This window comes from Ctenopharyngodon idella, chromosome 9 (assembly GCF_019924925.1).
Source record: "Ctenopharyngodon idella isolate HZGC_01 chromosome 9, HZGC01, whole genome shotgun sequence".
In the NCBI taxonomy this organism is placed as follows: domain Eukaryota; kingdom Metazoa; phylum Chordata; class Actinopteri; order Cypriniformes; family Xenocyprididae; genus Ctenopharyngodon; species Ctenopharyngodon idella.
Window position 1 is genome coordinate 2170826 of NC_067228.1, and position 16445 is coordinate 2187270.

At 36.8% G+C, this 16445-nt stretch overlaps 1 protein-coding gene across 2 annotated transcripts in view; it reads left to right on the forward strand.

Annotated features, from left to right (window-relative positions):
* LOC127519082 (inactive dipeptidyl peptidase 10-like) overlaps window positions 1–16445 on the forward strand; it is a 69486-nt gene that overhangs the window by 37833 nt on the left and 15208 nt on the right. For both annotated transcript variants that reach the window (XM_051906522.1, XM_051906523.1), the window contains exons 3-7: window positions 2396–2491; window positions 13137–13231; window positions 13528–13602; window positions 15175–15227; window positions 16232–16313. In XM_051906522.1, the coding sequence (XP_051762482.1) occupies window positions 2396–2491; window positions 13137–13231; window positions 13528–13602; window positions 15175–15227; window positions 16232–16313 (401 nt within the window). The remainder of the gene's footprint in view (window positions 1–2395; window positions 2492–13136; window positions 13232–13527; window positions 13603–15174; window positions 15228–16231; window positions 16314–16445) is intronic.

Genomic DNA, 16445 nt, shown 5'->3' on the forward strand with positions numbered 1-16445 from the left:
ACACACGTCAAATATACAAACTTTCCAAACATGAGAAGCCTTTATGAACTTCTTTTCTAACAAAAGACAACATTTAATGTGTTTTTACTCCAAACTCACTTCATAACGTCAGTTAAGTGTTTGAAATAGCATTTTGATTAGCATTGGATTATAAATATACTTTATTATTATGGAAATACCCGAGAAGGCTTGAAGAAAATATATAAACCATGTATTGTTGTAGTCGTCTGTTTATTTTATTCATGTTTAATCAATCAAAGCGTTTCTACCTTCTTTTTATTCAGTCATAGCGATAGCATGATGCCCATTGGGATTTCCTGGAACAGCATTTGTTATATTGCGTATATTTGGAGCATCTGCTCAAGGGCGCCCTCCGGCGTCCAGTATGAAACAGACATGTTTAGCGCCAAGTAAAGCTCACTCAATCCTATTCAGGGTAAAAATAGGAAAAATAATTCCTCTCTCTAAAAAATTTTGAGAGGAACATATAATCAATATGTTTTTCTCCAGCGTACATAAGTGTACAGGGTTTTTTTTCCACAGTGGATGCATAAGAGGCACTTAGTTCATATTAAATACATTTTTGATTTTGCATACCTCCTGACAAAAATAAAGAAATTATTGAGACAAATTTTTTATCATAATAATATAATATTTGATAATAAATCCTTAGACCTTTCTAATGATTTATAGACATACTGCTTGCATGTTAACAGGTAACACCACATTTTGTCATACAAGATTTAAATATTATTTTCTAATTATTATAGTTATATTTATAATTAAATACTAATGCTAAATACTTTAATAATGAAAGTTATTACAACAGTAATATTTCTTATTTGGTTTAATATTTTTATTTAGCAATAATGGTAATAATAATAATAAAAATAATTAGTCAAAATAATATATTAGCACAAAATTTCAGGCCAAATTGTGCAGCCCTACAAACAAGCAGGCTACATTTTTTTTTTTCATTTGTTTTATAAAATCGCATTTTAAATCGCAAATCGCAATTTTAACCAGAAAAATAGTAATTAGATTTTCGGAGCAAAGGTGATGTTCGGAGGGAATGACCCTACAAGTTTGATTAAACCATCAAAATATGATATTTTTTAAATATTTTAAATGTGAGGCAATGTGAGGCAAAAACTACAGGCTTTATTTTACTATGCAAAAACATGCATAGGAAAACAAAACGCTTACAGGAACATAATCAGTTATTAATATTTGGTTGGTTGACCTGGATAAAAATGATGTTGGCACAATTTGGCATGTTTCATTGTGTTATCACAAATAAAACAGTCGACTTCAAGCACATCTACGCAATATGACTACAAAATCTATAACAAATACGGCTGTCAAGCGATTAACATTTTTAATCTAATTAATTACACGATGTAGCGATTAATTAATCTAACTAATTGCAAATTAATCTGACATCAAATTTGGCTGAGAAATTATCCCCAAAGATCATTTAAAGTCATTATTGTGTTAAATAAGAAAAGCATCAAATAGACATTACAAAAAGTAGCTTTAGAAAGAAATGTTTTATTTGATTCAACATAGAATTTATTATTACACAAACATTTTAGGCTACAATGACCATGAGCGGTGAGTAAATGTTGACAGAATTTTGATTTTTGGGTGAACTATACCTTTAATAGGTTTTTATTAATATGAAAATATGATTTTTTTTTGTTTTTATAAAATGATACTCTAAATAAAAAACTAAAACTGCCAGTAGGTGGCAGTAAATGTCTAAATGAGTAAGTCCTTGAGTCATTCATTCATTCGATTCATTCAAACAAACAGCTGATTCATTCAGGAATGAAGTAAGTGGCTCACTTTATGAATGAGTCATTGAATCATTGATTCACTCAACTGATTTGCTCAACGCGGATTCAATGTTGTGTGTTGCTCGGAGACGCACAACAGTTCTGCTCTGGCTTTATAGGTAATATTTTCATTGGCAAAATTGAGCAAAAACAGACAATATTGTGTCTAAAATAACACAATATTAACTTTATTGCACTCGTGCTATTCAGGACAAAAACAGTACTCGTGTGATATTGCTTAACTATATCATATATAAATATGAGACGACAACTCATACAGCGGCATTTTTGCCTTGATATCTTGAATTTTAGGGTCATTCTAACTGGATTCTATAGGCTTCAACACGCTGTGAGTTGTTGACCTGCTTAGTTGCTTATAGTCAGTAGAATGTCTAAAGTGGACTATCGAAATAAAGTGTTACCAAACGTTTGCATTGCTAAAGTCTTGATTCTGTGCGTTAGTGAATCTGCTGTTTGTTACGTAATGTGTGACACCTGTGGCCTTCAGCAGCTCCATTACTGATCGCGATGCCCTTGTCTGTGTTTGTGTGTGACAGTGGATACGCTACCAGGTAGTGACACCAAGTTGACGGTGGAGGATCTTTTCAGTACAGATTTCTATGTGCACGACCCTGAAGCTCTTTGGATCAACGGTAAGACAATATGACTGCAAATCCACACGCATCATTAATTCCTAATGGTTCTCATTCATTAATCATCTGTACACCACCATGAGCTCTTAAGAACAGCTGATGATGATTGATCATTACCGCAGATAAACATTATAAAACCACCAGCTTGAGTAATAGGAAAACATCTGACTGACATGTAAAGCTTCACTGCAAAAAATTGATTTTCTTTCTTAGATGTTTGTACTGGAAAACAAGACAAAAATACTAAATATTCTTAAATAAAGACATTTACTTGAGAAGAAAAATGACTTAAGATATTAAGTCTTGTTTTCTGAAATATGTGTCAAAATGTTTGTTTAAAACAAGAAATATCTGAGAAGGGAAAACAAGTTTATTTTTCTGATCCCATTGGCAGATATTTGTACTTGTTTTAAGCATAAACTCACTTCATTTTAACACATTTTTCAGAAAACAAGACTTAATATCTTGCCATTTTTCCTCTCAAGTGTGTCTTGATTTAAAGGGGACCAATAATGCCCCTTTTCACAAGATGTAATATAAGTCTCAGGTGTCCTCAGAATGTGTCTGTGAAGTTTCAGCTCAAAATACCCCACAGATCATTTATTATAGCTTGTCAAATTTGCCCCTATTTGGGTGTGAGCAAAAACGCACCGCTTTTTTTTTTTGTGTGTCCCTTTAAATGCAAATGAGCTGCTGCTCCCCACCCCCTTTCCAGAAGAGGGCGGAGCTTTAACAGCTCGCGCTTCGGTTTCTCAACAACAACAAAGCTGGAGAATCTCACGCAGACAAAATGAGGATTGTCAGTAACGGTGTTCAGCCTTACATTGTTCAAACCGGAGTCGACACTGATGGAGAGACTCAGGAAGAAGTTACAACTTTTAGAATGAAACTGGACGTTTCTGAATGGTTAGTGGAGAAATTTATGTAGTTGCTGTGGAGTTGATTCAACTCATCCACTAGCATGTGTCGTCATGTTAATCTTTTGTGCAAAACCCGTATGGACGCCCACTATACATAGCGCACCTGTTTGCCAAACAGAGCCATACACACCAGGCTAACGTTTATGATTGCTATCAAATGCTGTGAATGGTCTAATATATTTTCTAAAATATTTTTAGCAATCGATCTTGTCAGAGTCAACTTCAGGCTATCCAAGCTAACGAGACTCTAAATAGTGTTCAGTGCTCGTCTGTGCAGCTAACGACAGAACAGTCAGCATGCTTTGCTCAAACTTTTGCCATGGTGTTAGAACTGGTTCACCGTTGTCGCTTGTGAAAACAAAATGGCGGCGCTGTGGGTGGAAACGTGCAGATTAAGGGGCGGTAATATTATAATAAGATCCCCTTCCTACGTCACTAGGGGAGAGAAATCTGAGCGGCTCATTTTGTCACATGTTTGCAGAGAAAGGCTTGCCAAAACAAAGTTACTGGGTTGTCCTTTTTCACGTTTTCTGGGTTGGTAGATGCACCGGGGACACGATTATAGCACTTAAACACGGAAAAAGTCTGAGTTTCATAATATATGTCCCCTTTAAGAATGTTTAGTATTTTTGTCTTGTTTTCCAGAAAGAAAATCAAATCCAGTGGCAAATGAAAGCACTTGCATCCACCTGAACAACCACACTACAAAAATGTTTTTTCTCAGTATTTTTGTCCTTTACAAATATCTAAGAAAGAAAATAATTTTTTGCAGTACAGTCGAATTGTGAATGCCAATTTCAGCAGCTCTGACCCTTTTTGTGTGCAGTTCGGATTGTGCTGTCAGTTGAACTGATTGCAGAATATTAATGTCATTTTAATATTATGTTTATTGTTTTACAGAAAGCTTTGCTCTAGCAACAACAAACATTTTTACATTTTCCTTATTTATCACAGCATGGTAAGGTTGTTAGGGCTGGGTGGTAGGGATGCACCGATATGAAAATTTTGGCCGATACCGATAACCTATAATTCTTTATATTTGAAAGCCGATAACCGATATATTGGCCGTTAAATCTAAATCAAAATTTTTATATTATTTTTGAGAGCCTGATTACAAAAACAAAAGTCTCACCATTAAAAGCCATGTCCCAAACACACAATTATAAGACTTTACATTGTACTTAACTGTATTTTCCTTTTTGAAGTGATTTCAATCATATTTCAAGCATTTTAAAACCATAATGGCGGACAGATTGCATCTGAAGTGTCTCAGCTGAAGGAAATAATCCATTATTTATCGTCTTTTTTATATATATATATATATATATATATCGGCCAAATTTTCTTATCGGGCCGATAACGCTAACATTAAAAATGAACATATATCGGCCGATACCGATATGGTGGCCGATATATCGTGCATCAATACTAGGCCGTATAAAAATATAGCGATATTGTAGAATATCGATATATTTTTATAAACCATATAAGATGAGGCAGTACCATTCATATCAGTATACACAGGGTGTCCGCGGGGTCTTAAAAAGTATTAAAAGTTGATAAATCAATTTAGAGAAAATTAAGGCCCTTAAAAAGTATTAAAAAGTCTTAAAAGCAATTTCCAAGGTATTACATTTTGTATAATCTTCATTATGTATATTTGTCCAAAGAGGTTGTATGCTGAAGTTTACCTGAATTTAATCATTGCGTAGGCAAAAAGTGTGATTCTGTATAGTTTATTTATAGAATCCCGCTAGATTTGATGTCTTCTGTCATCTGATCTCACTGACTGACTGATAGCACAGGTCCTTTCACGCTCGGTTGTTAAGCAACATCATTGACTAATGGGAAAATAGAAGTTTTCGTGCAAATGGTTGGAGGATAAGGAGTTGGAACTATGGGTGTAACGGTTCTCAGTAAAAAATCCAACCGTGCCGTTCTCCACACACGTTTCGGCACGCACTTGCACCTCGGTTCATCTCATATCTGACGACGCATACGCATCTATAATATGGTTTGTTGAAAATAAATAAAACAGACAGAGTTAGGCTAATGTATGTTTCTGTTGATGGATACGCATTCTGGCTTCCCCTAAACTTTGTTCAATGCGAGTGCTGTATGCTCTATATGAGCAGTCATTTACGCCGTCATCACCTGGTGTTGATAGCGCGCGAGCACAGGTGAGACCCGAACAGAACACATTGCTATCTGCCTTTAAACTAAACTCATTTAAGCCTGGCTAATTTAAACATTCGAGCGCAAGGCGTGAAAGAGAACTTACACGCGCGCTGTGAGAAGGTTTGTGCACTCATCCGAAGCGCGCGCGTGTACAGTGTGCAAACATTGAGTTCTCTTTCAAGTCTTGCGCTTGAATGGATAAATTCACACAAAAATTGTCAACATGCCCGTCTTGGCGAGTATCCTAGCAAACATAGTCGGTTATTAAGTGAACTTACACTTGAGAAAGAACGCATGTGTTCAGTGTCAGTGTACTGATCCATGCATTATTTCTTAAAGAGACAGCAGCCCTTGCATTCCTGTTGTCTGTGTTTTTAATGTTAATCAAACAACAAAAGACAAGGAAATCACTCACTGCTCTTGATGAAATAGCTTTTGTAACTTAATTAATAATTAATAATGATTAATCTTGTGAAGATTATGCAGTGTTGTTTTAATAGCTAACGTTACTTCATTCAGTTTCTGTATACCTGAAAACTACTGATACCAGAAAAACCTGAAACCTTTGTATCTTTGCTCTATTGTATTTATTTGTGCTGTTGCTTGCAGTTTGATTTTTATTTTCTTTATTTTTATTTGACCATAGTCCTTTTTTCCCTGAACATAGCACATACCGAACCGTACCGTAACAGTGACCCTAAAACCCTGATAAAAACTGAACCGTTGCACCCCTAGTTGGAACCATGTGTGAGGGCCGTCTCTGGGAATAACCGTGAGACGTACTGCTCTGTGTGTCGGAAGGCAATTAGCGTAACCTCGATGAGGATCAACGCTGTCCAGTCCCACATGCTAAGTGCTAGCCACAAAGCCGCTATGGGACGCAAAATGCAGGTCTCTATCGCGCAAATGTTTGAAGAGCTTTATTTTCCCTCTTCAGTAAGTTTTGTCAATTGTTTTGTTTATTGGTCTAATTCTTGTTTCTGGTTTCTCTTTCTAATAAACCTTGCATTGGGTTAGTCACTCAGTTAATTCTCTTGTACTTTGTTCCCACCCTTCTGAATTATGTTGCATTGATAAGGAGTTATCACAAACTAAGACTGTTTAGTTGTGCTATCTTACAATCAATATATAGTAAATTTAAGTTAAAGTGTTGCTGATGTAAGTGGTGATGAGGTCTTAAAATGTATGGAAAAAGTCTTAAAAGGTATTAAATTTAACTCCATGATTCCTGTATATACCCTGATACAGTAGCTTGATATTACGAGCGCATCTGAAAAATTGCGGAGGACACAGAGTGAGCTGCTGTGAGGGAAGTGCATAATCCAATTTATCCTAAACATGAGACACTCTTTATATTAAGGGCTTCAAAATAACTGGTAAGATATAGTTAATGTGCATAGTTTAACACGGCTTGCCCCATCAGATGCTCTGAGAGAGATGAGATGTGGTTTTCCTCAGTGCATAACGTACATTTCACAGGTATATTCTCCATCTATAAATGATAAAAAGTCATGCAAATATTTACATTTAACTGTCAGGAGCCTTATGTAAGCGAGTCTCTGCTAAACTTCACAGTCTATTGTAATGGGGTGATCAAATGTAGGCTAATATAGAGGCTGTAAAAGGAGAGTGTGTCAGTTTAACGTCATGCATCTTCCTGTTAGAGCTCATTTCTGATCAAAGAAACAAATACTATTTCCTGCATCATACGAATCAGTGAGATGAGGACTAGTTTGGCCAGCCTGTAGGAAATGAACATACAGTAGCACATGATGTGACATGCCTTTGAGAACTTGACCTTTCAGATCCTTGAATACCATCTCTGACTGTTTTTGCCCAAATATTTTTGTCATATCGGGCATCACAGGCATTGGCGTTGTGTGTGTGTGTGTGTGTGTGTGTGTGTGTGGGGATGTGTCTGAGCAGTAGATGTGGTAGTTGCTATGGTAACAGGAAGAGGGAAGGAGCACTCGGGTCTTACACTGGCAGCAGCAGCAGCATGAATATTTCAGTGTGTGTGTGTTTGTGTGTGTGTGATGCAGTGAATCCTTCAGCTTGACAGACCCATGCTTATCAGAGTCCTGCAGTGACTCCAGACGTAACGCTGCTCTTCAGTTTGTCTCAGACACGGACGCGATGCAGCTGAATCTGATGTAACCCTGAGAGCCGAGCCGAGCATCTACGTGTAGATTGTCCTCTAGCGAGCGCTTGTATGTACGTACAGCGCATGACCCACAGAATCACATCTGCAGAGTACAAGAGAATGAATATTTCATAGCAGCATTTCTCTGAACGTTTTCCAGTCGAGAGCAGTGATTGATTTTACACTTTCTCAGCTTTACTGCTTTTTGATTCGTACTTATGACATCATATACAGCGGGAGATCTAATAGTAGGACTAATTGTTGACTAACTGTTAGTAGATGAGAAGAGACTTGGTCGACCAAAACTGGTATTAGGCGGTTAGTCGCAGGAAAAACCTCCATAGGAAGTTGCGAAATCACACAGTCTGTGACAGACAGATCGTTAACAGCAGAAATCCAAACAATTGTCTATCAATCATCGACCTCAAATATGGCTTATCACATGAACATTTAAGTAGTAGCTAGTAGAGATGCACCGATGTATCGGCCAACAATCGGTATCGGCCGATAAAAGCTATTATTATCACTATCGGCCAGGGCCGATTATATCCTGTCAATCAAAAGGGTGTGGAAAAACATGTTTAGACTGCAGCTCATACATACTGTGTGTGAAGAAAATCACTCTTGTGTTGAATTTCTTCTTCTTCTTGGCGGTTGGCAAACCAGCTTTTGTGTTGAATTTTAACACATTAACAGTATAAAAATAGTGACGTTAAACCAGGCTCTTTTTGACCCTATGAATCACCCGTAGTTCAAGCCAGGGTTGTCAGGTCTGCGTTTTTATTTTTATTTTTTGCTACATCAAATATTATTTGTAGCGCCTCCCATCCAATAATCGGAAAAGGCTTTGTTACTTCTGATAAGAATAAAAGTTTCAGTTTTCAAATCCTGTCTAATTTTATCATGAAATTCAAACAATAAATGGCGTTTTGACGCTCTTAAATGTGACGTGTCAGATCGCTGTAACGCCTCAGTTCAGGCGGCAGCGCGAAGCGCGAGTCTTTTCTTCCTCTTCAGTACGAGTTATATCTCGAAAAACATGCATGAACATCAAAGGTATGTTGAAAGATATAGCCTAGTACAACTTAGCGGAATGTATCACGTCTCATGTAATCTTTATTTGTGCTTCAACCGCGGAAAGACGTCAATAAAACAGCTTGTGAACAATACGTCACATCATGTCACATTTACCTCAGGGATGTTTTCCAATGTTCACAGTTCCTTAGCTATCTATATATAAAAAAAACACTAGAGAGGAGCTTATTTACTCTTAATTATGTTTGTGTAAATTTGCCGTGAAGATAAAAAGTGCTTATGAAAACTACCTTATGTGATACTAAGTTTTATACAAACATTTCAGTTTTTATTTGAGTTTAATTATTATATTTGAAAATAAACAGCAGCTGAATATAATAACTCTGTTGTTAATTGTAACCTCTAATATTGTAGTGTACCAAATGAGAGGGTTCCCTGTATAGTTTGCAACATTATTTGGGAGAGATTTTTTTTCCTTAAGAAAAACCAAACTATCAGTATCGGCATCGGCCGATATCATTCTGAATAATCGGCTATCGTTATCAGCAGAGAAATTTAGTATCGGTGCATCTCTAGTAGCTAATAATGCACGCGCACTAGTCTAACCTACTAACTAGACTACGTCACGTAGAGCATGCTTGCACTCAATGGATGTATTTTTGTTTGGTTTTTGTAAAGTGAGTTACATACTTAATAATTTCAGATTGTTGAATCTACGATTTCATAGACGATATATATCGCACACCCTACAGCACTGGCCCGATTGGGCAAGTGACCGTTCCGTCTACTGTCCCGAGCGTCGTTCACACGGGCCATCGGGCAGTCCTTATTGTCGAGCTCTGTGCATGGGTTTGAGCACTGATTAGGCCTATATATATGTATTATATATAGGCGATTAAAGGCTCATTATTATGATTCATATGGTTTATTAATATAAACGCGATTAGTCAATTAATTGCTTAAATGAACGACTGCTAGTCGACTACAAAAATCTTTAGTCGAGGGAAGCTAATAGGCATCGCACTAATGCACAGATCTGTTTTGACATATCAGATGTTTTGTCCTGTCTGTCCAATCCCTTAAAATGTAACTTCACCAATTTTCAACCCGCTTTGTATTGTCAGTAGTATATTTAAATGAACAGCTTGTTACCTGGACCGAGAAATTAAAATTTTTTCATCAGCAAAAATCCGCCAAATTACGTGTTTTGCAGCTCCAGGGCTTTCGTGAAAACTACAGATTGTACTTCTGCTTTTTTGTATGGACAGTCGGATCGACAGATTATTTGAAAAAAAATATTATAAGAGTAGGTTTATCACTGAGAATTGTATCGTACTTTGTCTACTCTTTAAACAGCATTATTGTAAAAATGGAGAACTAGTATGGCAACAGCTTTCTTACCTGTATGTGACAGCGTTTTGCTTCGGTTGGAACTTCTTTCAGTTCCTCCTCCATTTGGTCTAAAACACTGTTTGTAGCCATCCTGTTTGAAATGCTGACTACCAGAGGTGGGGGACTCGAGTCACATGACTTGACTCGAGTCAGACTTAAGTCGCACATTTTAGGAGTTGAGACTTGCTTGACATATATTAATAAAAGACTTGACTTGACTTTGACTTGACATTCATGACTTGAGACTTGACTCAGACTTGAGTTAAATGACTCAAAATAACTTGTCTTTTGTTTAATAAATATCTGTTTTTGAACGCACCGCAACCTAACCACATGACGCAGCAGGCAAGCAGAGAGAGCTATCGTGATCCAAACGTTTTTGAAAAAACAAAAACATTTTGGACATGTTAAGAGTTGACTTTGAATTGGTTTTGTGTTCATTAAAAAGAAAATTGGGTTAAAATCAGTGCTGTCAACGTTTTCCAGTTTAACGCGTCAAAAATATTTAACGCAAATGCAGCATCCATTTTTTCTGTCATCCTTTGGCTAGCATTACAATATATGATCACGCTCTTATTCACGCAGATGCTTTTAAACCATTTAAGCTCGCCAAAAGAGAAAAAGAGAACGCGCTGTCTGTGAATGTCCTGTCGCACACATGACGCACAGAAAGACGCGTGCCATAATGTCACGCTTGAACGAACAATAACACACAGTTAAATCATAATGTCAAAAATGTCCGTTTTGTCGAGTATCCTCATTAGAGCAGCCTTGAATGAGTTCAAGTCCTAAACGAAAGTAAATAGTTGTGAGAAAGTGGGATGCGCGTGAGATCAGCGTCATGTGCAGCAGATCTTAAAGTGACAGCAACCAATGCTGTCTGTCATTGAAGAACAAAGGTAACAGAGAAAATTATCACATTTAATTTTTTGCAAGTGCAATGCACTGTAAATGATTATTCACTGTTTATAAGGAAATGTCAGCTTTTTTTGCAATATCACTTAGTATATGCATGTGTACAGTGTGTAATAATTGGTCTTCAGTGTTAGACTTTGAGTGAAAAGCCTATGGATAGTTTATGGGGATGCACATAAATATATTGTATATTGTATACACATACACACACACAGACACAGACACAAAGAAAAAAAAATCATGCAGACCTGCGAACCCAACCATGCATACACAAACAAACAAAACAAACAAAAAAACTCAAACTTGCAAACAAACAATAGACTTTTCACTCATACACGCGCACACACATCCACTCACAAATATTAATGAATCACACTCAATCAAATCACCTCTCTCTCTCTTTCTCTCTCTCACACACACAAACAAATCAAAAGAAAAAATCAAATTTGCAAACATAACCATGCACATGCAAAAAATACACTTTTCACTCATACACACATCTTTTTTTTATTTTTTTTTTTAGATTTTTATTGTATTAACAACTTAGCTGTATGTGGACACCTTTTGAGTAGAAATGCATATTGCATTTTTTTTTTTTTTGTTGCAAATGAAACTCCAGTAGTCCATAACTACTATAGTTTTAACTTATTTTAATATAAATTCAGTTAAATCATCAAACATTTGTATGACTTGCCAGTGACTTGTTTGACCCAAGCTACGACTTGACTTGAATTGCTTGACATAAAGCAGTGACTTGACTTGACTTGCTTGATTCTCACAAAAATTGACTTGGACTTACTTGAGACTTGAAGGTTAAGACTTGAGACTTAGTTGTGACTTACTCCAACCTCTGCTGACTACAAACACAGAGGTGTCCGTCGTGGCGTTCTCTCCATTTTTACGATTCTTTGCAGCCTTTATCGACTGCCTACAACGCACTGGAAACCAAAAATAATTCACTCCCACTAAACATTTGAATACTTGCTCTTGGAAACAATACAAGTCGACACCATTGTGACTAAAAGTTTGCTAAGAAGTATTTCCTACTAAAGCAAGGCAGTATTTGACTCTGGTCAAGCGTATCCATAGCAGACTGGGACTGCATTATGGGTGTTGAAGCTTTCCTACCTATTTGGAAAATGGGAAGACAACAGCCTTTTTTTTTCTCTGTTTTCTCTAGTCAGGTAGCACCGATTTCTTTTTTTTCCCCGCCTTTTTAATAAATAGGCAGCCAAGCTTTATTGAAAGCCCACCATTCTTCTGGACAAACTGTTTCTTCTAGACAAATCTCTTTGCGAAGTTCACCTTTTACACATGTATGTTGTATTAGTAATTTAAAATCTGCTGCTGTTTGAATTTATTTCTTTAAATGACTAATGCCATAGCCGGAAAATGAGCCTTTTAAACAGATGTTTATGCATAATTTAGCAGTGCTTGTATGGGCCTTTAGCAGCCTTAAGATGGACTACAGCTTTCTTGACAATCCAGAAACCTTTTAACGTTCTCCTTTACTTTAGCATGTTTTCATCATTCAAGTTTAAACATTAAAGGTGCGAGGTGTTTTTTTGAACATTCAAGCATGAGTAGAGCCCAAAAACAAATCAGGACTTTGAATAGGTCATCGTTCTCCAGATCCTTTCTGCTTTCAACAGTCAGTGTTTTTGTTCTGGTTTTTGTGTTTGTCTATTATGTTTCACGTGTGTCGTCTGCTTTTCCTCACTGCAGCTCTGCAAGAGTCTCAGACCGGAAATTTACCTTTACAACCGTCAAGCAGCTCATAAATGTGAATGACTGAACGTGAAACAGATGAGCAGTCCTGCTTTACTGTCAGCCTGTTTATCTGTCCGGACTGGACACAGTTTGAAGTATAAGATAGATCAGGACACAAGCTAGAGCACAGGTGAAAAGCAGAAAAGAAGATCGAGAGAATATCTGCTAATGGGTCAGAAAATAATCTTGTGTTCCCTTTGAATTAAGTTGATTTTTTCGACCCCACTGGCAGATATTGTTCTTTATCACAGATAGGAGATATTAACTAACTCCTTTTTTTACTTTTTGTCAGAATCTGAGGTTATCTACAGAAACCACAATGGACACGTGATCAGGTTTAACATCCTCACGAACGAGACGGAGATTGTGCTGAAGAATGTCACATTTGTGAGTAAATCTTTATTTATATAGTAGTGGGCAAAAGTGATGTAAAATTGACAACATCACCCTTAATTCAATATACAAAGATTTTGTAGTCATGTTGTGCTTGCAGTTGATTGTTTTGTTTGTGATAATAACACAATGAAACATGCCAAATTGTGTGACATCATTTGTATCCAGGCTGTCATACAAAGAAATTATGAACACATGCAAAAACAAGAGAGAATCAATAACTGATTATGTTGTAGTCAATGTTTGCTTTTTCCTGTGAGCTTTTTTGTTTGTTTGTTTGTTTTTCCCAGGACACTTTTAAAGCCACCAGATACTCTTTAAGCCCAGACATGAAGTATGTGCTTTTCGCCTACAATGTCAAACAGGTATGTGATGTTTTCTGGAATTTAACAGACTTTTTTAAGGGCTCCTATTATGCTTTTATTCATGTTCATCAAGTCCCTCAAGGCCGAGTTATTCTCTATATCAGTGTCAGTGTTTCTGAACTCCCTGAAACGCCTCCATTGTAATCTTGAGTTTTCTTCCGGGAACGAACACGTCACAATATTCCTCATTTAAATAATTCATACGCAGAATAAAGGGGCGGGGCCTGATTGAGTGAGTTAGTTAGTAGAGTGTTGAAACTGGCGGTTATGGTAAGGGGCGGGACATTTCCCAAACACCAATCACAACACACTGCTCCAGTCGACCAATCAGAGCACACTGTGCTTTTCAGAAGGAGGGGTTTCATAGAGACAGAAACTAAACAGAGCGTTACTGACAGACTGGGAAGAGAGGAGCTTTACTTGTTTTCAGCAAAAACTCCATTTTGACATTTTTCAGATAACAAGACTTAAAGGATTAAATCACTTCAGAATTCAAATTTCCTGATAGTTCACTCACCCCCATGTCATCCAAGAAGTTTATGTCTTCTTTCTTCAGTTGAAAAGAAATTAAGGTTTTTGAGGAAAACATTCCAGGATTTTTCTCCATATAGTGGACTTCACTGGGGTTCAACGGGTTGAAGGTCCAAATGTCAGTTTCAGTGCTGCTTCAAAGAGCTCTACATGATCCCAGACGAGGAATAAGAGTCTTATCTAGAGAAACCATCGGCCATTTTCTAAAAAAAAAACAAAAATTATATACCTTTTAACCACAAATGCTCATCTTGCTCTGCTCTGTGATGCACCACGCATGATGTAATCACGTTGGAAAGGTCACACGTGACGTTGGCAGAAGTACCGTTTACAAAGCAAACGTGCAAAGACTAATTCAAACGGCCTTTACAAAAAAAAAAAAAAAAAGGTAAAACAACGATGTCAGACAATTTGAAGTTGGAGGAGAAAATGAGATGGAGTTTTTCGCCCTACCGCGGTACTTCTGTCTACGTCATGTGTGACCTTTCCAATGTGATTACGTAATGCGTGGCGCAGAGCAAGACGAGCATTTGTGGTTAAAAAGTATACAATTTTTATTTAATTTTTTTAGAAAATGACGATCGTTTCGCTAGATAAGACTCTTATTCCTCGTCTGGGATCATGTAGAGCTCTTTGAAGCTGCACTGAAACTGAAAACCCAGTGTAGTCCACTATATGGAGAAAAATCCTGGAATGTTTTCCTCAAAAACCTTTTTTCGACTGAAGAAAGAAAGACATAAATATCTTGGATGACATGGGGGTGAGTAAATTATCAGGAAATTTGAATTCTGAAGTGAACTAATCCTTTATTATCTTGCTTTTCAAGTAAATTGAAAAGATTTTTGTACTGGAAAACGACAAAAATACTAAGTAAAAAAATAATTTTTTGCAGTGCACAAACTTTCATTCTAGCATTATTTATTGTGTTTAAAATCAGATTTTGTTTTCACTAGCAAACTGTAAATTAAGACAATAAAGTAATTTGGTCATTTTAAGGTCGTTTTGTTTAATATTTGTTGTTGTTTTGTTTTCTGACTGCAGGTTTACCGGCACTCATTCATGGCGTCCTACATCATATACAGCATTCACACCAGGTGGAGTAAGATTATTGATCTCACTGTATCTCACAGATGTTCAGAGAATATAGTCTATATAATTTATTATTTAAACGTGCATGTACTGTGCAAGGTATTCTAGGGTAAACAATAAGCAGCAGATATGACAGACACTTTGAACATGCTGCTGTGATGTTAAAAGGCTCAATGTTGATACAGTTCAGTTCAACAACTGTGTAAAGTTCATCAGTTATTTCATCTATAAGCAGACATAGAAGTCAGTAGTCTCATTATTCAGCTCAATTCAGTTCAAGTTTTGTTCTCATCCAATAGGGCTGTAACTTATTTTAAAAACAGTGTTATTCCTTATCCTGCCCCGAAACAATTTGCAATGGCTATGAAAACAAATATAGTCAATGTATCTATGTAAGCTATACATTATGTGCAATAAAGGGTTAAATTGATGTGTGCATTTATATGTCACAAGCTTAAAATCGGATTTGATCTTTTGACGTGCACACTGCACGAATATACAGTTTACCCCTGTTGGCACATAGTAGCCATCATTCTGCTACTACAAGCAGACTTAAAGGGTTAGTTCACACAAAAATGAAAATTCTGTCATTATTTACTCACCCTCATGTCGTTACAAACCCAGACTTACGTTCATGTTTAGAACACAAATAAAGATCTTTTTGATGAAATCTGAGAGATATCTGTCCCTCCATTGACAGTCTATGCAACTACTAGTTTCAAGCCCCAGAAAGTTAGTAAAGACATCATAAAATTAATCCATGTGACTCTAGTGGTTCAATCCCAATTTTATGAAGCGATTTGAGTGCTTTGTTTGCGCAAAAAAAAACACAATCTACCACTTTACTTACAAAATATTTTTGTCCAACAAGGCGATGCATGCGTGTTGTGTTGATGCGAGAGCACACGTTGTTGCGTGACCGCATGTTGCAACAATCATCTACTGCAGCAGAAGTGTAAAAGCTGTTATGTGTGTGTGTGTGTGTGTGTGTGTGTGTGTGTGTGTGTAGGGAGGTTTTGCAGCTGGACCCTCCAGAGGTGTTAAACTCTAAACTGCAGCATGCGGCGTGGGGCGTTCAGGGCCAGCAGCTGGTGAGCTCAACTTTTACTATCAGGCCATAACTATGGCTGCGTCCAAAAACGCATATTCTCTTGAGTAGGTACTTATTTTGAATGAGTACTTGCTTTGCGAGTGCTAAAAAAGTATGTTCTATATAGTATGAA